The sequence below is a fragment of the Bactrocera oleae genome, chromosome 2 (genome assembly GCF_042242935.1).
Source record: "Bactrocera oleae isolate idBacOlea1 chromosome 2, idBacOlea1, whole genome shotgun sequence".
Classification (NCBI taxonomy): Eukaryota; Metazoa; Arthropoda; class Insecta; order Diptera; family Tephritidae; genus Bactrocera; species Bactrocera oleae.
The window spans coordinates 76,816,747-76,838,172 of record NC_091536.1 but is presented as its reverse complement, the minus strand read 5'-3'; the positions used below and the strand labels follow the sequence as shown (position 1 = coordinate 76,838,172).

Here is a 21,426-nt window from a genome sequence, read left to right as displayed (position 1 = left end):
CAAGCAGCACCACGGAGTACATTTAGTTCTCTTTATCTAATCTGTGAACTCAAACAACTATTGTTGTTTACTTGCTTCAATGTCATATGTCTATATGTGAATATTCTTGAAATTGCCTTCCTTCATTCGCATGTCAAAATATATTTGCATATATTATATGTACACATATGTACATATGTAAGTCCCTCAATATGTCTTTCGCAAAAAATCAAACATTCGCGCAAGTGACAAAAAAACGTAGACGCACCATCTTATTTTCTAAGTATTTCATATTACAACGACAACTATATATGGTTTTCATATAGAATTCCTACTGCAAATGCGCGAAAATAAAAGTGAATGAAATTAAATTGGAATGTCTTCAGTAAAATTGAAGAAGTTTCAATTTTACAACTGATCCTACCATTCCCCTCGCATTTGTATGTTGCCCACAAGCTGCTGCCTCACAACATTTGCTAAAAATCAGAAATTGAAGAATTTGTCTGGTGTTCCCTTCAGAAAGGAGAATTGGCAACATGACCTATTACCAGAGAACGTCATTTACGTTCTCTCGCATTATTCACGATGTTTTGGGCATGAGACGTGTGTCTGCTCGACTTGTTCCAAAATCCAGCTCATACGTCTCGTCTTGTACGCGATTATTTGACCAAAAACAACGTAAATATTGTTCCGCAAGCATCGTATTCACCCGACATGGCACCGTGTGACTTTTTGTTTTCCCTAAACTCAAATTGCCGCTTCGTGGAAAGCATTTTCAGTCGATTGAAGTCATAAAAGACAATTCGAAGAAGGAACTGAAAGCCATACCTAAAGCGGCCTACCAGAAGTGTTAGGAAGATTGGAAAAAAAGGTGGCATATGTGTATCGCCTCTAAAGGTGACTATTTTGAAGGGGATAAAATAAATATTGAAGAATAATTAACCGTTTTTGTTGTTTGAGCCAGTCTCGTTTATATTTGAGCAGAAGGTACATATATGTTTGTGGACAAAGTCGTCATTTGGTTTTTTTCAACAACACAATGTCTGCGCGAACTCGCCGTTATTTCGTTGGCTTGCCACCATACACAGAGGCGTTCTAACTGAGGACTCTTAGTATATTATTATGTTGCTTAATTTGTATTGAAAAATACTGATGCATTTATGAATTATTTTCGTAATATAATATATATTATATACATATATAAATACACATAAATTCATACCTATAATCGTTTTTAAACTAAATTCGATAAATAAAATATATATCTGAAATAATTATGTGGCAGTGCGCCGCGACCCCTCCTTGCTTGTGATCGTTCAACTTGCTTCTCGCAAAAAGCAAAAAGTGTTGACAAAAGTCATTGTTTGTGCGGGGCATAGATTATCACATTTGTGTAAATACGTATAATAAGGAAATATTCAATAAACCTAAACATATGAACATATTTTCCTGATATATTTTAATTATCTCTGAAAGTAAAATATGCTATTTAAGTAATTGAATTGAGAAATGCTAATTAATTCCAATTAATAAATTAAAAAAATTAAATAAAATTTCAATTTTACGATTCAAACGTATATGCTCGTATTCGGATTGAGCTTAACTCCTTCACGCCTACGACCTAAGCCACTATATAAATGGAAACGTGGCCGCTTAGCCACTGTTTTATTGTTATCCTTTGTTCAATAAGCAATTACTCACTCAACGCACATACATAAGTTGGAAAACTAGCCTATTAAATGTTTATTTTATTATGAATTCTGGGGTTTTTACCGGTAATACAGATTTTTAATTCAGAAGGCTTTTCATAATTATAAATTTGTCATATCATAGAAATTGAAAACATAAATCTAAATAGGTATGCGCAACGATTTTTCATTTAGGAATATTCGTTGTGTCTATTTATAGCATTGCGCACGATGTTCCCTCATCTGGAATTACAAATTAGTACACAAAAAGATTTCATTTAACATTTGCTCCTTCTCTATTCATTTACGTTCTCTGATAATATAATCTCAAATAAGTGACGCCAGCGTTGAATTATTACCCATATTTGTATTTATGTTCCAATTTAGCACAAATATTCATAAGTGGTTAGGAACTACTCCTTCATTATATTCAGAATGTATAAAGCACAGCCAATTATGGCTCCGCAGTTTCGGATATAACGAAATTCGACTGGCTCAGTTTGTTGCGATCCAACAATCTGCCCATGCCTCGATAGATATTTTAAAAGTTCTGTTAGTAGAAAATATATGTATATGACGCCCAAAGAGAAATGACAAAACTATTTATTCCTTATGTGAACAGACTGTAGAGCTCTCCAAATTCGAATTGTTAAGTATTGCTCAAAGTCAGCTCAAAGCCTAAGACTATTTCCTCAATATAATTAAAAATCAATCGGTATTTCTTAAGAGAAACTGATTTGTGTTTTAGGTTATACCTTCCATACAACTACATAATATAATTCAAGTAAGCTACTTCAATAAAAATTAATACAAATCCACAAGACTATATACTACTTACATATATATGAAAATATACATATCTTAACGGATTTGGGTTATAATGATATTATTTAGAATAATGTTATAAACATAATTTCAGATAACATTCTTATCGACGAACTAATTTTGATTGCTGCTGACGATGCATATACCCTGAAAAATTTGTGGCCGAGTTGCTGTAAAATATTTTGTTATTTACGTGGATTTTATCCAAAATCAGTGAGATTCTACAGGTTTTAAGTAGCCTGCGAATGTCTATTTTACTTTCGTTGCTTTTCGAGGTATACTAATTTTTTTGTTCTTGATCTGGGTATAGAACCCATGTTCCACAGCTTTGTGTTCACACACATAACCAACTCAGCTACAATCTACCTCTTAGATTACTAGAATTATTTAATCGTAGTATTCGTTTTACCGATAAGCAGGCCATAAATAGTTAGATTAACAAAGATTCGACAAAAATTATTTAACGGCTAAACAGCGGTATTATTCACAGAGGTTCGGACGTGTCAAGTGGTTTATTTTCTTTTTTGGTTTTGGATACTGAAGTTTCAATAAAATGAATTTTCAAGTCAAAGGAGGCCTTTGCATGTTACTACTTTGTTTAACGGTAAGGACTAGAGAAAGAAAAACAACCAAAACTTAGGCAAAACATTTAATCGAATTGTTATTGCAGCCAATATTCGCTTACAGAGAAATTAGCGGCATGCTCGATCACACCACCGACCTTACACCCGAGGAGATAAATGCCTTGCGGCCACTATTCTATTATCTGCAAGAACAATATAATTACATAGTGAGCCAAGCACCCCAAAGAGGTCTAGATGAGGACGACGCACAAGCACAAGATTCACAGCACGCAGCAGTTCAAGCTGAATTCGAGCAATATTTCGCAGATTTCCAACAACAATATACATTTGTCGAAGACAACAACAAAGTCGATTTATACAATAAAACACTGCCGACAGTTGCCGAACTGATGGGATCAGCCGGCATTGATCTTACCGCTGTCGAGCTTGCCGAACGCGAGGACATTGAAAGTTTGCTTCAAGAGGCACTGGACGAGGCACAGCAGCAAATTGACGAAATCGTACGAAGTTCCCTGCAAGTGGAGTCGCAACTGATTAAAATTAATAAACCGAAAATCGTGGGCTATATATTGAGAGCGCTAAGGGTAATATTCAAGGTGGCGACACGCGGAGCACGCGCCGCCTATTGCACCTATTCGCACATACCGCAATTGAATGCCTCGCTGCAGCACATCTACGGGGGGCTCGACTGTTACAGATATTCGAAGCGTTTGGTGTTGCGCATTGAGCAAGAGACCGTGCACACAGTGAGCACTATTCAGGAGAATGTCTTCAGTTTGGCTGGTATTTATAAAAAAGTCGCCGGTAGAAAATCTTTACTGGGGAAATTGTCTGCTGTGCTGTTGAATTTATCGAAAATTGTGGGAAATATCAAAGAGACCTATTTAGTGGGTGTCAGCGCGCTTGATAAGGTGAAGAATGAGTTGCCGAATGCAGCGCAAGGAAGTGTGCATTGCAGTCGCGACTTCGTCGGTGGCGTGCCGCAGATGGTGGAGACTGTGGCTAATTTGTCCACTTGTATTATGTTCGTCGATAACACCATCGTGGAATATGATTTCATGAAACCGGAAAATCAACGCGATTTTAATTAATTGAGAAAATTATATAACTATTTGGAATTCTTAAAAGATTATTGCATTAAATATTTTTACACCTAGCCGGATAGTAAAATATAAAGCTGGCAGTAACTCGTTTTCGAATTATGAGAAATTAGTATGAATAACCAATCTTTAAAGCCTTATCAGATCGGTAGTTTTTATTTTAGGTTTTTGGATGAGTTCTGTTGACGACTCATTAGCTTCTCTTATGTTTTGTTAACCTTGAACTACATATTAAGTATCGAGTAATCTGATCCTACTAAATTTAACTTAGTTTGGAAAAATTTTGTGCAGTATCACGCTCTGATTAGAAAGTTTAGAATAAGAAGCTTGAGTCTATTGATCAATGAAGCGGTTGCAGGTAAAGAAATGATGTGTAAGGTAGAATACCTCTAATAATAGCAGAGCTATCATAGTACTTCGAGCTTCCGAGATATGCTTTTACGGCTTTTTCGAGCTCAAACGACGGCAGGTTAAAACGTTATATTTTCCATGCTCCGAATGCTCCAAGTTAAGAGACATTGGTCAGCGTTGGGGTGGAAAAAAAACAGGTATTTTACCAAATCCACTGAGTTGCTGATTTCAGCTTGTATTCTTATTGTTTTTCTATAGTTCTTGAAACTTTTTTTGTGGCATATCTTCAAGATAACTCTCCTTGATTAATATACGCCACCACGGCAGTAGAGAGACCTTGGTAGATGGTCGAATCTGGTATGCTTATTTAGAGGTGTTGAATCATAAGGGTTTGATCTTGACTTCATAACCATATCTTTATGATTATCCGTCAGTTTTGACAAAAAGAGAATGGTCATTATTGGCATTTGAGAGATCCAAAGGAGGATCTCCTGACTAAAATTTATCACATTGGGAACAAAATCTGGAGGGTTTCTTATAGTTATAAGAAAGCTATTTTTTCTTAAGTGATTTCCCTCGAAAATCTTAACCTTTCAGACCATAAAACATAGCTCTCTAAAACCTCTCCGAAACAAGCCTCGACATCACTATAAGCACCACCCATTTTTTTAGAACTCTATCGTACGAGATAATTTTATATAAACAATAGTAACAATAACAATAGTAAAGCAATTTTCAAAAGAAACCTCATTTTTTAACACATACATACATATAAAAATCTCTATATATTACAACTCTTCAACACATTCGCTTTTGTATCCGTCGGATACAATGATTAATATAATGCAAATAAAAATCTATAAATAATTTCAATACAATCGTATCTTACACTCAAGAATAAAATTAAATATATACTGTATATATGTATAATTGTATAAATTAATATAAATTGAATTTAAATCCTGTTGGGCTTTTAAAATCCATGGACATTTGCATGACACAGTAATTTGGGCTTTTGACTAGACAATGCTCTCTTTGTGACGTCTTACATATTGCTCACTTTGTGATTTATTTAAAGGCTCCAATTGCGGTCGAACACCAGCCGCACCGTAAAGAGAGCTTTGGCCGCTTCCACTACCGCTGTTGTAACCTCTACCGGCTTGCGGTGAAGACTGAGATTTCTGAACACTCTCATGCGTGCTCTCCTTAGCCAATTGTGGCACGGCTATGACATCGGCCATTAATGTCTGGCGGCACAATGCCGACAGTGCTCTATTACCTTTAGCTGGTTCAGGTTCTGGCTTTGGTGCGTCTTTTCCTTTCTTGATGCCTTTGCCACGTCGGAATTTCGAGGCGAGTGTGGCAAAGCCAAGCTTACTGGATATTTTACCGGAACGACTGACTGAACGTGGCAAGGAATCGTAGACACTGCTATCTAGATCAGTCCCAGTGTCCGAGTGTGTCGGTGTTTCAGTGTAAGAATCTCCGGTAATAGTGCCAACGCTGAAACTCTTTGGTAAATTTGCTTCTCCGCCCGCCGCTGAACTCATGCTATAGTCGCTACGACGGTATTGTTCCCACGTTTCATTGCGTACAATATCGTCGCGCCGTTTCACTTGCGGTTCAGGCGTTTCGGCCTGGGGCTGTGCGCCGTTGCCCTGCAGAAATTCCTCCTTTGCTTTCTGTAAACGCAATGCGCGTTCGGAAAGAGGTGTACGTGGAGTATCTTGTGTTATCAGGTGTAACGGTGTTGTGGGCTCAGAACTATGCGGTACAGGAAAGTCAAAATGCTGCGGCTGCATGCTAGTGGGTGTCAATGATTTTCGTTCGAGTTTGCGCGCGATGCGCGGTAATGTATTGTCAAATCTATCGGCTGCAAAAGTTTGTGGCGATACCTCACCGATAGAGGTTCCCGAATACGTTTTAGCAATTTTCGTCTCGATTTTCTTGATTGTGCCACTTTGCGATTTCGAGAAAGGTATGTAATAATGTGACTTTTCGGTATTCTTTTTGAAACGATGTTCTTTACGCATCTCCGTGGGGCTGGGACCAGCCGGATTGGCGATAAACGAACCAAACTTTGCGGGACTTGCCGATTCTCGCATGAGGCTAGCACAGCTTTTGTTTATAACGCGAAAACTGTCGGATGCAAGTGGTGGACGTGCCTCCTTTGATTGTTTTTCAGCTGATGTTACGAGCTTTTCGGCACTATGACACTTGCGCTCATCCTCGTAATCATACTCGTCACGACGCACATCACCCTGACTCAGAGACCTGCAAGTCGAATTGGAACACTTGGGCGTTAGACTACCGACTTCCGTCGGTGTTTCTGAATCAACAAATTCTACAGCTTCCAGCGTCATGGGCTCTGTCTCTGACAAGGATGTTTCGGTCGGCGCTTCTCCATCCTCAGTTGGCGTTGTAACGAGCTCTCGTTCAACTACCGTTATGCCACCGATAGCATTTGGCTCAGGGACTGCAGTAAATAATTTTCGTTTGGTTTTCACAAAAACTTTTTCATTTTGGTTAAAATTCACATTTTCTGACATATCATTTACATCATCAACTGGTGGTTGCCTAGATATCGCTATTGCGGTATCTACCAGACACTTTTCGCTGCCACTTTTCGGTCGGAAATTGTTAGTTTCGGAAAAACAGCGTTCCATGCTCACTACATTCTCGCATTGCTCAATAGGATGACCCGGTTTCACTTTTAACACGTATACAACATCATCTCCGCCGGTCTCTTCATTTCTCCGATAATCATCATCGAATGAGCGCTGTTTAAGGCGAAAATTCTTGCGCTTTATGCGTCGTGGTGTCTCCAACACACTGTGTGTGTCCGCGTCACTGCTATCGCTCTCCGTTTTACTGTTCTGTCGCGAACCAGTTTTACGCAGCCGTAACTTCTTTTTACTAACCGCGCTATTTCCGCCATTACCGTTAGCGTATTGTGTTCGCTGTGTAAGTTTGGATACGTTGGTTTCATCATTTTCCGGGTGCGAAGCACTCCATTCATCCGTTGCTTCAAGTGTGGTTGAAATGTGATCCTTCGTTGTATCGGTTGTAGTCATATTTTGTACGTCAGCTGTGGTGATACTAATATCCGGCACGATATCTCTTGGGTAAGGAGTTGAACCGCCATCTGTGAAATGTTTACGCGAAAAATGAAATCATTTTATTGAGCTTGGCGTCGAGGAAATTGCATGTACTTACGTATATTTCGTCTCAATAACGACAAAGATTCGCTTAGGCCCTTTAACTCCTCGTTATATTCGTTATTGCGCTCCTCCATGATTTCCTGGCAACAAGCCTCATCAAGCGGGTACTTTTCGCACTAGCGGGTAAAGAAGAGTGCAGACGGGTTAGTGATTTCTTAATTAAAAGTAATTTTGAAGATGTCTTTATCTTTAGATTTCCTCGTGGTCATAAATAAATCCGATCTCTAGATGTATTTTATTTAGCTTGGCAACAAAGTTAGTTTTTTTTAACACTCATTCGAGGAATGATGTGTTAGAAGCTCAAATACTCTAATGAACTCAAGCAAATATCTTAAGTCTCACAAGCTATCTTAAGCTTAGTTTCGTCCAAAAAGTCTTTCTTTAAGAAAACTATTAAGAATTTAGTACTACATAGAAAATCTTTAATAAAGATCTAATTTTTTTAGAGTATCCTCTTATAGTCTTTCCTTTTATTCCCAGACACCTATCTTAATATATTCTGCAGCAACCTTTCCTATCAAGCCTACATAATATATTTTTTGAACTCACCAGATCGCCAATTCTGCTTAATTCGCTTTGCACGTCTGATATGGCATTCAAAACGTTCGGCTTCATCAGGTTATCTGAGTAATAAGGATAAATGTTGCGTATGTAGGTAAGCATCGTCTCACACTGCCGCAATTTGGCATTCTGACACAATTCTGTGGATGAAGACTTGAGTTTCGCGAAGTTCTCTTCAGTACGCTGGAGCACAGAGAGTAGTGGTGCCAAATTAGTGTGCGATTCAAAACTTTGAACTCGCCGTGTGTTGCTGTGGAGAAGTAAGTTTTGTTTCTTATATTCTTTAGATATCTTCTTTAGATCTTCTTCGGTTACCAATAATCACTGCAAGCGCCTTCTTCGTATTTATAAATGGGTGTCTGTTGTTCCACAAGTGTATGTGCGGTCACCAGCGGTGATGCGGTCTCCTCGATATGGTCCTCAACTTCTACCATCACCGCTTCGGGTTCTTCATATTTCTTGTACTCATGCTCATCAATCACATCCGAACTGCCATGATTATCGATCTCCTTCAGATCATTCACATCGTTCAAAGACAAACTGGAAGCTTGCTGCGAGATTGCTGGTAGTGTGACATTATTTTGTGCAATGCTATCCAAAGAAAATGAACGTCCAAGTGTTGGGGTGTTGTCCTCTGCATAGTAAACCGAAATTAATGAATTGTAATTTTGTGTTACCGGTACATTTCTTACTAGCGTTGCTCTCTTTAGTGATGCGATCTACCACAATGGGTCGATAGCCGGGATGCAGTAGTGCGAATGTTGATGACTCCGGTCCAATGCCACGTGCCTTCTCCCATTCATATAGTTTACGTGTGAATTTTCGCGAAATGCCCTCGAATTTCATAACACCCTCTGAGGTCTTCACTTCGATCTCTTTGGCGGGGTGATCGGTGACGATCGCTTTGAGTTTGGCTAATCTGTTTGTATGTGTCAGAGAGAGCGTGTTCGAGTATGTAAAAAAAAGAGCCAAAAACAATGCGTGTACTCACTTTTCTAGCTTATCTTTGTCATGCGGCTTACTCTCCACAGTTTTCTTTATACTATCCGTGAGTTTACTGGGACGCTTTATGGAATCTTGACCGCTTGGTACATTGCTTGTGCCACCACCTCCCTGTTTTAGTTTATTCCATTGTTCTGTAGGCATAATGAATTAGAAATTACATAATTTGTCTAATATAATATAATATAATATATGAAATATGCTTACCCAATTTCTTTTGAAAATCCTCTGGTAAGTCCTTTTGATCTGGCAGCGGTGTTAAACCTTGACCCTCCAATTTCAGTTGCCCTGTCTTCCAAAGATTCCAATCAATCTTCGGCTTTGCATCGGTCGGCCCATCACGCACTGGTGACGTGGGTGAGATTTGTGTTGGATGCGATCCAACAATTGATATTTGCTTTTTCACACGCCATTTACGCAATTTCTTCTTAAAATCGGGGGTAAGATTTTCTTCTAGAAGTTTCGCTGATAGATTATTGTTGAAGACTGGATGTTGCGGATGTTGTTGTTCCTCCGGTTTGGGTGGTGTAATTAAGGCTATAGCTGTAGATAGTAAAAATAATAATGGGAATATTCAATGAATAGGCAGTTAAAATAGCTAGACAAATATTTAATAAAATCTTAAATCTGATGATGGTTGGACCAGACTTATAATAGAGTATATAATCAAAATGATTTTTTTGACAAAGCTTTTAATCCTTCTTTTGCCTGTTACTTTTTACTCATCTTCTGTCAAAATTTGACGCTTGAAAAATCTATGGGAGGCCAATTTTTTGGCTTATGTACTATCTACTCACCTCTGCACGCATTCTTGTTCATCTTCATTTTATCCCATTCCCGACGTTTCGCCTCAAATTCCACATCGAATTTGGCGCGTAGCATCTGATACCGTTGTTTAATTTCATTTTTCTCATCAATATACGATTTATGCGTTGACAAATGATTAGGTGTGGTAGGTTCGGAAAAGTCACCACTCGACAAATCTTCACTTTCTGCAACAAGTACAAATATTATATAAATGTTAACACAATGAATTGATTGAGTTTACGCACCGAATTCACAAAAGAAATCCGAGTGACGCGAAGGACTGCTGGGTACTGACGAATTACCAGGTGAACCTATTTTCTTCGTGCGATTTAATGATTGTGTACCATCTTTAGGGCTTTTCAGTGAGTAGGGTGAGTAAGAAAAATCCGAATCGGTAAGGTCCTGTAACAGAAATGAAGGAAATAGCTTGTTGTTGTGAAAACTCAATAAATTTCGAGGTACCTGTCTGAGGTTAAGATTCAATGGGCTAGGTGGTGGCTTTGTGCGACGTTGTGTTGTGCCTTTTAAATCAGCAACAACATTCTCTGGCAGTGCCTCAAAGTCGGAAAGATTCTTATTTCTACGCAAAGATTTGATCGACGAGGATTTCTTAGCAATAAGCGCTCTCATATTGCTGTCACTCTTTGACGAGCGGCTCAGCGTTTCAATGTCATCGGTTTTTGAATGTTCCAACAGTGACGTTGCGTTATCATCAATCACGCGGCTATCGCTCTTCGTGGAGTCTCTTCCTGAACGGTTGAAATAATAATATTTGTAAATCTTTGTCAATATAAATATATTTCTTTTGTAGTCTTTAATTATAAGCCAAAAAAGAAAATTGAAAATAAATATAATATAGAAATCAATGATGAATAAAGCAGTAAACAAATTACTCAGCGTGCTGCGGCAACTGCTATCAATGTCGTCCATTGAACTCGCCGAACTGATAGTGCCCGGCGTGCCAGTCTCGCTCAGCAAATGTCCGGATGATGAGCTCAAAATGCTATCAGCCGAACTGCCACCACCTGTACCGGGCAACGAGGGCACTCGCAAATATCTGTGTTTGTTAGAAGTATAGTTTAATTATAGGTATATTTCGAGTATATAGGGCACATTTAGGATGTCATAATCTCACCTTGCCACCTCAGTATTGACGGGCGTTAAACCCACACTCGCGGACACGTGGTCCTTGGGCACTACGTTGTACACGATAACGCCACTGCTGCCAACACCTTCGGCTAGCGCTGGCACATTGGCACGCTCCCACTTGAATGCCGCCTTGACCTTCGTCCACTTCGACACCTTCGATTTGCCCTCACTATAGGTACTCTGGCGCCGCTGCATATACGGCAATGCGCTGGAACTTTTCGAATCGCGCTCATGCTCCGCGCGTACAGTTAATGTTGCAGCAGACGTTACATCGTCTATCATCATTGATTTGCTGCGTTCACGTTGCCTGTGAGTAAAGGTAGTAGTAAATAAGCCACAAACATATTAGAAAAAAGTTCGGCAAGCAAACACCTGTAAACATGGAGAGAGCAAGGAGAAGCAAGCAAATAAGCGTTCTCGCGAGTGAGCATAGAAGATGCGTTTGCTTGCGCTTACACTCTCTGTTGCTCTCGAACACTTGGCTGTGCTCGCTTAGCTCTCAACAGGTGTTTGCTATTATAAAATGAGTACTTATACTCACTGTTTGAGAGCGCCACGTTTTATCGATGAGGGATTGCTGCCACCGCCGCCGAAAGCGCTAAAGCTGCTAAAACTGAGCGATGTAGGGGCTGGTGTTGTGGGCGCTGGCGTTGTGGCTGTTTCGCTTAACATGGATTCGACGAGCGCGATCGATTCCTCCAAATCTGCTTCGGTCTCGGAGTATTGCTCTTGCTCGTGCTCGTGCTGTTGCTGTAAATATTGCTTTTGTTGCTGTTGTTGTTGGCGCAATTGTTGTTGCCGTCTACTACGCACCTCTTTGGCAGTCTGCATCTACGATGTTGTTTGTAGGTCGCGCGGCATGAAAAAAGTGGAGAAAAGCAAGAAAATTGCGCGCGTGAGTGTGGTAGTCTATTTATTTATGTAATGTATTTTCTGTGTTTATTTGTGCCGCTTTGCTGTTGGATTTCCCATTTGTATTTATGTATGTATACATATTTATATTATATTTTTAAAAATATTTTTGTTTGTCTCAACTTTTTTTGTGTTTTTATTTTATTTTTGGTACACTTGATCTCACCTTTTCGTTAAGTAGATTCACGTAATTCAGGCACTCTCGCTGTCGTCGCCACTTCGCCGCCTCATCAATATATTTATCCCACAATGCGTAGAGGCACGATAGTTGCTCCACCGCACCGTGCGCTGCCAACAGCGCCGCTAAGCTGCTGCCTAAGCGACCCTGCAGCGGCTCGATGAATTGGATGCACTCCTGTCGCATGTGCTGACAGTAGGCGCAGCGTGTTGGCTCCACATCGTGCCGTTCATATGGCGCTTGTTGTTGCTGCTGCTGCTGCTGTTGTTGCAATTGCAGCGAGTGTGGTTGTAATTGTTGTTGCTGCTTATTCGCCGCTTCATGCGCCGCCCTACAATCGTTGGCGATGATCTTGTAGAGTGTTTTGTAGAATTCCTCCTCGCTTTCGACATAATTGAAGAGCGTGTGGTAGCCAGCTGGCAGCTCTTCTTTGGTTTTGGTTGGAAATTGGAAAATATTATCGGTTTGACGTGGATCTGGCGGTGGTGATGGCAACGTATCATACACATACTGATCGGAGGTGCGGCGCGACGGAGGCCTGGATGTGTTTGCTTGCGGTTGTGTTTGTGCAATATGCGTGCCAGCGGCCGTAAACGGCATGGAACGTGCCGATAACGGACGTTCGGGCAGTTTATCCATTACTTGCGGTTATTATACTGATTAAATGTACTGGAATTACAAATATGTTGTGGTATTTGAATTACTTAAAGAAATTTCATATGTATATATGAAATCACATTGTACGTGTATTCAACATAATTATAATATTTTATAAATATAGCTTGATATATGTACATAACGGTATTTCATAATTTTCATTTTTTAGAAACATCGATTCAAAGCTTTATGCGGCATCTTTCAGTTTTAATAGCACGAAATAATGCCAAGTAAATTTTTCGCAATTTCTCTAATATTCATTTAAAGTATAAACATTACCGTAATGGTTTATACACAGATATGCATACATACATACACATATACATATCCATACACACATATTTGGTTATAAAAATGAGTGTTTTGTTTACTTTAGCAGCATACGTCGGCGGAATTGTAACAAGTGCGTTGTGTTAGGTTCTGAAGTGGAGCCACTCGCCCTCAATAATATTCAATGGAAATTGTAAATTTCATCAGTCTAATAACTAACGTGATTTATTTGAGCTTTGCCACTTTGATACCATACAAATAGAGAAAACGTAGAATTATATATAATAAGCTAGTGGTAAAGTTATTATAAAAATATTACTCATACGCCTTGTAGACTAATGGTTCTAATAGGTGTTATTGCCATGTTTATGTATACATATATGTTTAAGTATATGGAAACTTATATACACCCATACATGCAGTAATTTCTGTCAGTTGCTTAGAAAGTGCCTCAATGCACTTGCAATATGGAGGGGAAATTCAAAAAATATTGAACCTACCCTGAGGCTGATAGATTTTTATGATTAGCATACGAAATCATTGTTGCTATTGTTGTTGTAGCGAGAAAGTCAGGAAATATTCCCCAAATTAATATTCCTTGGCCGGTTAAACGTCCGCATCCATTCAGTTGATTTGTCGTATAAAGTCGTGCTGACTTTTAGTTATATTTTCAGAGCTTTGAATTAAATATATCTATATATAATATACGAGTATACATAGATTTATATAAAGTATATATGTATGTATTTGAAGTCTTTGGGCTTACTCTGAAATACTCAACGTAGACGGCTACAGTTGGCGCACATTGAAATAAGACAGTATATAAATATTTCATCAATGTTGGAAATATCTGAATGAAAATCAAGTAACAGACAATTTTTTTTTAGTATATAATATAGTTTTTTATAGTAGAACTGGAGAAGTGGTGAGGAGATTTTATAATCTGTGTTAGATATTAAGTTATCATCTTGAGCTTATCCGGTAAAAAGTAAGTAAACAAATTTTTTGATCCTTTGAAAATTTTTAGGTGCCATTAAAATAGACAATGACTTACTTTTGTTTGTCAAAATGCGAAAACTAGCAAAAACAAATTTGTTTGAAGCCGCTTAAAAAATAAGATTGAACCTAAGCGCTGGGGAGCGATGTCGCCCTTCACTCCTAACAACTTCCCCACCATTATTTGTTGTTATGAAGTCATGAAAATGGGTTTGAGTTATTTAAGGTCTAGTAAAAGCAAATAACATTATATTTACATTGCATTGAAGGTTTTATACAAGTATAGAATAGTTAGAATGATTCGTTTTGAATCAAATATACACCGTTTTATTCGATAACTTGTTGTCATTTTGAATATAATTTCATATTACCACACTCATAGAAAGCCTCGTCCGTTATAACAAAGTTTGGGATAGTCGATTTTCACAAGCATTTCTTAAGGCAAATTTTTCACCAACATAATAATATGTTCTAGGCAGGAACAGGTAATAAACACTTAGTGCCAGTACCGGCCTATAAAGTGGGTAACTTAAGAACCGTCAAAACAAGCTCCGGTATCTTCCGGCGAGCCACTGATGTGTGTGGCGTTGACCTGATAGAACACAATTCCTCTGCTATAAAGTTGGCTACTCCTAGCCGATTACTTCCTCTCAACGGTCGGGTACATTTTCAAGTTAAGAGTACGGCCGTAGGTGACATCTTAACTACCGAATTGAAATCGACGAAACCAAATTGTGACTGGCTGTTAAACACTAACCACATTTTCAGCCGCCTAAGGCTTGCGTTTTCGCCTAAAAAGAAAATTTGTAAAATATGGCGTATTTGCTCTTTCCTGGCATCTAGCTTTGACGCGTGCTTTAACAATACATAATCAAGCAATCACAAAACTGTCTGAGAAGTTTTTTAAAATTATCAAAACCGGAGTTTTCACACACATGCTTATGGTAATATTTATTTCGTTATTGACAAGAGAGCTATTAAATTTATAATAAATTTCTTTATTTAGCCTCAAATCGATAAACTAAAGTTCAGCTTTAGTTCTTCACATAAAGTTTTTGTCTGCAATGAAAGGTGGCATATTTGCTTACATGAAATCTTTAAAAACGTTTTCTCAACGGTTAATATAAGGCATTTTTAGATGCCCTTTCTTTCCCTTAGTGGTGGAAAATTTAAAATATTCTGTGTTTTCCAGATTCCTAGCAGGCTTAGACTTTGTTATTTTTTTTTTTGTAATGCTTAATGATTTTCAAATGTTTCATCACACACGATTTTCTCTGTTTAGCTGTCTATATACATATACAAATGGATAGATCTAAAGTATGTATGTATATATAAACATTACTTGACCTTAAAAGATTATCTTCCATTCATGCACTTCTGCATCAATTACATATAATATAACTGTGCGTACATACATATATACATTATTATATATTATATGAGTACTACTGCATGCCCCACATTTCTTCAATAATTTCTTTTTAATCCTGTTGTAGACTTAAATTACTTAAACCTGAGTAGAATATACTTTTAATATCACAATTATATAAAATATATGACATACGATAATTAATGTTGCCTTAAATATTATTTTCACACCTTGTAAAGTGGAACAGCGACGGGGCTATAACGTCACGACAACCGAATTTCAGCGCTACGAGGGGTTCGCAGGAAAGCACAGTCTACAAAATAAATGTATGTGCGTAGTAGGAATCAGCATGAGTGCAATATTTCAGGCGAAACTCTTAAATCGAAAATTGAACATGCAGCGTTCGAATTAACTATGATAAGTTGATACAGATTTTAAGTACACACCTTTTTACCTATATACATAAGTATGTATGTATGTGAACATTTATATTTTGCTATATGCTTCTAGGCGTGAACCAAGCAAGAAATTAAGGATGTAGAATATTATTATTATAAAGCCATATAGGCAATAAATTTTGCAATCGGCTTCTTGAGGTTATCTCTGAAGTCAAATAATAAACAATACATATTAGAGTTAGGCTAATGGACCATACGTCTTATTAGCAAACTTAATTCTTAACTTGAGGTTAGGTTATAGTAGACTCCCACCTTCCACATAAGGAGGAAACTATTTTTGAAAACTTGATGAAAAAATTTACGCTTTAAATCGAACGTTTTTGAATTAGGAAATTCAGCAAAAAAAAAAATGTATGGAATATCTAGCGAATACCTGTTATAAAAAGTTTCAACTGAGTTTAATTCCACTGCGAAAGTGAATGGGTCTAAACATAAAACTAATAATTGAAAAAAAATGATCGGATCAAACGGAAAACTGTGAACTAAACGTCTGCCAAGCATCACGGAAACTAGTAGGAATAAAAGGTGGACAGACGACCGTCAATTCGTTTACAAAAACTAAATATCTGAATGCGGTTAAGTCTGAAAGCACTGGAAAGTCAATTTATTTTTGGCAGAGATATATTGAGACTGAGTCAGTAATGTTTATGACGTTCTTTTTAAATTCATTTTCACACTTGAGTTCCAAAGTAAACTCGGAACGAAATGTTACTAGTGTAGCAAAATTAAACATTCTTCTTACTGTTTCACCAAATACTGTTGATATGACAGATCATGCCCGGACATAAATCTGGATACTTTTCGGTCCGCTGGCAGACGAGAAGAACAGGCCACATAAGCAGAACAAGGAGAAACATTTTTTAGCTCATAAAAACAAACAGAGGAACGTGACCTAAAGATAAACACAGTGAACTAATCTGTTTATAAAACGGTTCCGTATATGTTAGCTCAAAAAATACAAATCGCCATGTTTCGGAATCGATTAGAAGACCCAATTGATGAGTTTTCCGCAATTAGTTATAAAATGAGAAAAACTTGATTTTTAAGATATCTTTCAAAATGTGTTCCCGTGTTATGTTAATAGAGTCCTGTATTTCACACTTAACAAAGAATGCATCTGAACTGCAATTTGCTTCCGGAATAACTCTTTACATTATGACAAAGGTTCCTCTTTTCTCTCACTCGTACCACGAACTAGACAAATGTCTGCGTAGGACAGTGGGAACTACCGGCAAAACTATTCAATATTGTCAAATGTCTACCCATTGCAATTAAAGTGCAAAATTGACCATTCGTCGATTATTGAAAAATGTGCAACATTTTCTCAGTTCACAAATAAATAGGAATTTCTCCCGGAACGTAAATTTAGACAGTGTTTCTCTTAATCTTCTGGAGGGAAAGGGATACACCAGAGTTTTGGCTTGAATGGTAAATTGGGTCTTAAGAAACTCATATAAACTTCAACAGTAATCTCTGTTACCTCTGTTGAGTAGTTAACCAGTGATTGTACCATATGTGGCTTCCAGGGAACTATCTAGAGTAGATACGTCTTTCAGTTATATGTTTGTGGAAGATTTATGGGCATTTGAGGGTTGGAAGGCAGTTCTCAGCGGAAAAGCACAAGTAAATGAAGACCCTAATTTCAGAAGAACGTTCTGAAGTCACGAAATATTACGACTAAGTTCAAAGCCCATATTTTTCCCACAGGGGTGCATAAATATACCTAGTGGAAATGGAGTGTAGCGATGGTGGGACCAAAAGACCTTACTGTGAACTGGATAAGTGTTGCGAAAATGCGTTGTGCGAGTGTGTTTATATTGAACGTCGCGAACCAGAATGGCTTGGCGTTATATTAACGTTCGCTAACAAATTGTGGCGAAGAAAGAAAAACCAAAATAAACACGTAGCACGTCCAGTCCAAAATATATATATCTATATATATATACAAGTATGTATGTAAGAACATATGTATGTATGTATATATGTAAGTAAATATATGTATGCTGGGTATGAAAACGCCAAAAATCTTTCATCTATGTATGTATGTATATGAGATATAGAAAATATTGAAATACGCTTTTGGCATGTGGAAAATGTGATTTCCAAATCGAGCGTTGCTGCAATTGATCGTGCGTGATTTGGAAATGTTTTGAAATGCATTTGAATTGAAATGTTTTCGAAAATAAAATTTGCATTTCAGAGCAAATTTGTATGACGGAAAGGAAGTCGATGCAGACGGCGGATGCGTGAATTTTCGGCATTTTCAATGAAAACGTGTATCGTATAACGGTTGAGTTTACTTTTTGCGTCGCGCCACCAATCGTATTCTTTACATACCTATGTGTGTATATATGTATGTGTGTTTGTATGTATATTTTGACGTTTGCCATCTTAGAACTTTTAGCCAATCAATTTATGATAAATGAGCCTAAATTAGTGTGTTTGTGTGTATATGTGTGGGTGAGTGCCCACCATGGACCCTGACAGCACAAATGCCCATTGCGAGCACAATGAACTTTTCACCAACGATGAAATTGTTGCAAATTTCAAAGCACGCGGTAGCGTTCCACATGCTGGCGCAAGAAGCGCGATGCTACGCCCGATCACATACATACATATATACATACATATGTATACGTTTGTACATATATTAATGTGTATGTTTGTGTGCGTACGCCCCGCTGTTACAACACTGCTGAGTGCGAAATTTTCACCTTTTTCCAATAGTTTTTTAACTAAAAATTTTTAGTGTTTTTCATTTTCTGCTGCTTCTTCTTTTCCGTGTTCTGCTTCCACACTTAACTCTGAGGTAATTCTTTTTTGAGACTACTTTCACACTTTCATTCTTTATACGTAAATTTTCGCCAATTTATTTTTATTTATTTCGAATTTCTTGTATTTTCAACTGATTGCCACAATCATGTATACACAATGGCCAACAACAAAAAACGCACACTCATGTATGTTTGTGTATGTCTACATTTGGTGGTTGGGTGTACAAGCACACACTTTTGTTTCCACTTTTAGAACAAACCATAAATTCTCTCCATTTAATACAACAAAAAGAAGAAGAAGAGAAGCACCAAGTAGCAGCAGAAATAGCTGAATAATTTCAAAACTGTGTGCACTTTCAGCGAACGAAAGCACACATACACACACACACACACGTGCGCGCACTTTTAAATATATACTATCGCTTTATGGGTTTGTGTGTGTGTGTTCCATATATTATATATTAGGTATATACTTATGCACGTTTAGATATACACAACCGACTTTTTCACAATATGCCAGACAATTGCGTTAATTTTCAGTACTAATAAGCCCTTAAAATGATTGATTTTTGTCGAATACTTTTGAAAACTCTGTAACCTTCTCAACGCGATTCGAGATCGTATGCTGTTTCAACTGCTGTGCGAAAGTGTTGTGTAAACGATTTTTTTACTGCAAGTGATTTTTCACATTTCACTTTTCAATTTCACTTATTTTTACGATTTTCGGCGTTTTTTTATTTCGGAACATTTTTTTTTTTTCATTTTTGTTTTTAAGAATTTTTTTTATTTTAAATATCTTTTTATTTTTATTTTTAAGATTTTTTTAAATTTTCATTTTAAATATATATTTTTTAACATATATATTTAGCTACTTTCATTTATTGTTTTGTTTTTTAGTTTTCAATTCTTAATTTGCAATATTTTTTTCAATAACTTTTATTTTTTATTTGAATTTTTCAATTTTACTTTATTACACTGTCGCCCCCTATACTATTTCCCCACCCAATTCTTCGCTATATACCCACCGTTTAGGTATATATATGTCCGTATGTATGCTTCGTCGTTTTTACCGTTTCAACACCAACAACCGATCCATGCCGCACTATTGCACATCGTCGTGTGTTCTCGACGTCGCCCAAAACTTTTCTGATCTTTGCAATTTATAATGAAAGTCTTCGCACTCTATAACTGTAACTGTAGAAGAATCTTCGTCTGAGGCAGCAAAAGCTCTCAATAGCGGCTAAGAGCACTTCGGTTCCACGACCATGCCAATTCCGCTGACAACATTATTCCTCGTGCATTTATTTACAAAAATCTCCGTGTGTGTCTGTGTGTTGGTGTGTGTGTTCGTGATGTCCCAACCGCTTGGGGTTGGGTGGTGATTTGGTTAAGCAGCTCTTGTCCGTTGCTTGGTATTTTCATTTCGCTCATAGCGTTTTGCTAAATTACCGTTACGCGGTGGGAGATCAATACAAATAATGTTGCCTCATTTTCTCAACTCAATATTGAAATCAATGAAATGAAACTGAAATTGAAAATGAAAATGCCTCGTCTTTGTTTGGCTAGATTCTATGCTCGAGATGTCCGAAAGTGTTGTAGTTGCTGATAGGGAGCGTCTATGTTTGATGCCCCGAAGACACTTTCGTCTTTGTGCCTAGGTGTGCTTTTGTGTGTGTGCGTTGGGGAATGTGTCTGCTCTCTTTCTGTCTTTTAGCAATTTTATGACTCTCTCATGGTTTAATTGCTTCATATTTTTTAAAGCGTTTGTCAGTTCTAATTTTCAACAAACATTCGGATATGTTTCCAATATGCTCTTGACAGATGGATGGTGCGATTGATGCCGATGATAAATAAAAATAAACATAAAAGGCGCAGGAACTTCAAATTTAATTAAAAGCGGAATAAAAGATATTAGGTAAAAATATTTATTTTTAGTGATTCTTGAATTCATAAAGAAGCTATGCTGAAGAGAAATATATTTAAGCATTGAAGAGAAGATTTCTAGAGGAAGTCATATTAAAAAAAATATATATATCAGCTGAGAGCAGCAAATACTGACTGTATTTTAAATAGGTCGGTTTACAGGTCGAGTAACCGAGAAAGTACTTAGTAAGGAAAGTCGAATTTCATTAGAAAAGAGATGTCGAAATACATGTTATCTCAAAAAGCTGGAAATACTGTTCTAAATTAGGCATACTTAACTTACTTAACATACTTCTTTTTATGGGCGTTCGAAAATGAACGGAAGGCCTGTTAACTGACCTTCCGAACATACTTAAGTCATGAGAAACATAAAGAACCCGAAGAATACGAGAAAGTCGCACGCTGAATCGAAGACAATGGAGTTAATGTTCGCTTATTTGACGAGACAGAATAGCAATAATGGGGTTAAGAAATGATAAAGGCTAATAAGTCGATGTATTACCAGCTGAGCAACTCGTCTTAAGCTGAATAGTGTGAAAAGTATAAAATTACCAATATAATAATGTGTTTTGGCTAGAGCATCACGACTCGTCAGATATTAGAAAGACCTAATCTAAAATCT

At 37.5% G+C, this 21,426-nt stretch overlaps 2 protein-coding genes across 3 annotated transcripts; one reads left to right on the top strand and one right to left on the bottom strand.

The window, feature by feature from the left end:
- The first annotated feature begins 2,966 nt into the window (after window positions 1–2,966).
- On the top strand, window positions 2,967–4,316 carry LOC106617361 (uncharacterized). Its single transcript, XM_014234477.3, has 2 exons — window positions 2,967–3,096; window positions 3,163–4,316. The coding sequence occupies exons 1-2, from the start codon at window positions 3,046–3,048 to the stop codon at window positions 4,165–4,167; spliced, it is 1,056 nt and encodes a 351-aa protein (XP_014089952.2). The 5' UTR covers window positions 2,967–3,045; the 3' UTR covers window positions 4,168–4,316.
- A 942-nt stretch (window positions 4,317–5,258) lies between these two features.
- LOC106617384 (serine-rich adhesin for platelets) lies at window positions 5,259–20,070 on the bottom strand. Of its 2 annotated transcripts, none has more exons than XM_014234527.3 (15): window positions 19,952–20,070; window positions 12,346–13,026; window positions 11,809–12,098; window positions 11,254–11,574; window positions 11,012–11,175; window positions 10,581–10,867; window positions 10,364–10,520; window positions 10,109–10,303; window positions 9,519–9,854; window positions 9,301–9,445; window positions 9,002–9,228; window positions 8,625–8,943; window positions 8,298–8,559; window positions 7,744–7,864; window positions 5,259–7,672 (listed from the first exon to the last, which is right to left on the bottom strand). In XM_014234527.3, the coding sequence occupies exons 2-15, from the start codon at window positions 12,994–12,996 to the stop codon at window positions 5,547–5,549; spliced, it is 5,601 nt and encodes a 1,866-aa protein (XP_014090002.3). In that variant the 5' UTR covers window positions 12,997–13,026; window positions 19,952–20,070; the 3' UTR covers window positions 5,259–5,546. The 2 variants fall into 2 exon arrangements, with proteins under 2 accessions (XP_014090002.3, XP_036223851.2); XM_036367958.2 differs by having other exon boundaries at window positions 19,907–20,038.
- Between the last annotated feature and the right edge of the window lie 1,356 nt (window positions 20,071–21,426).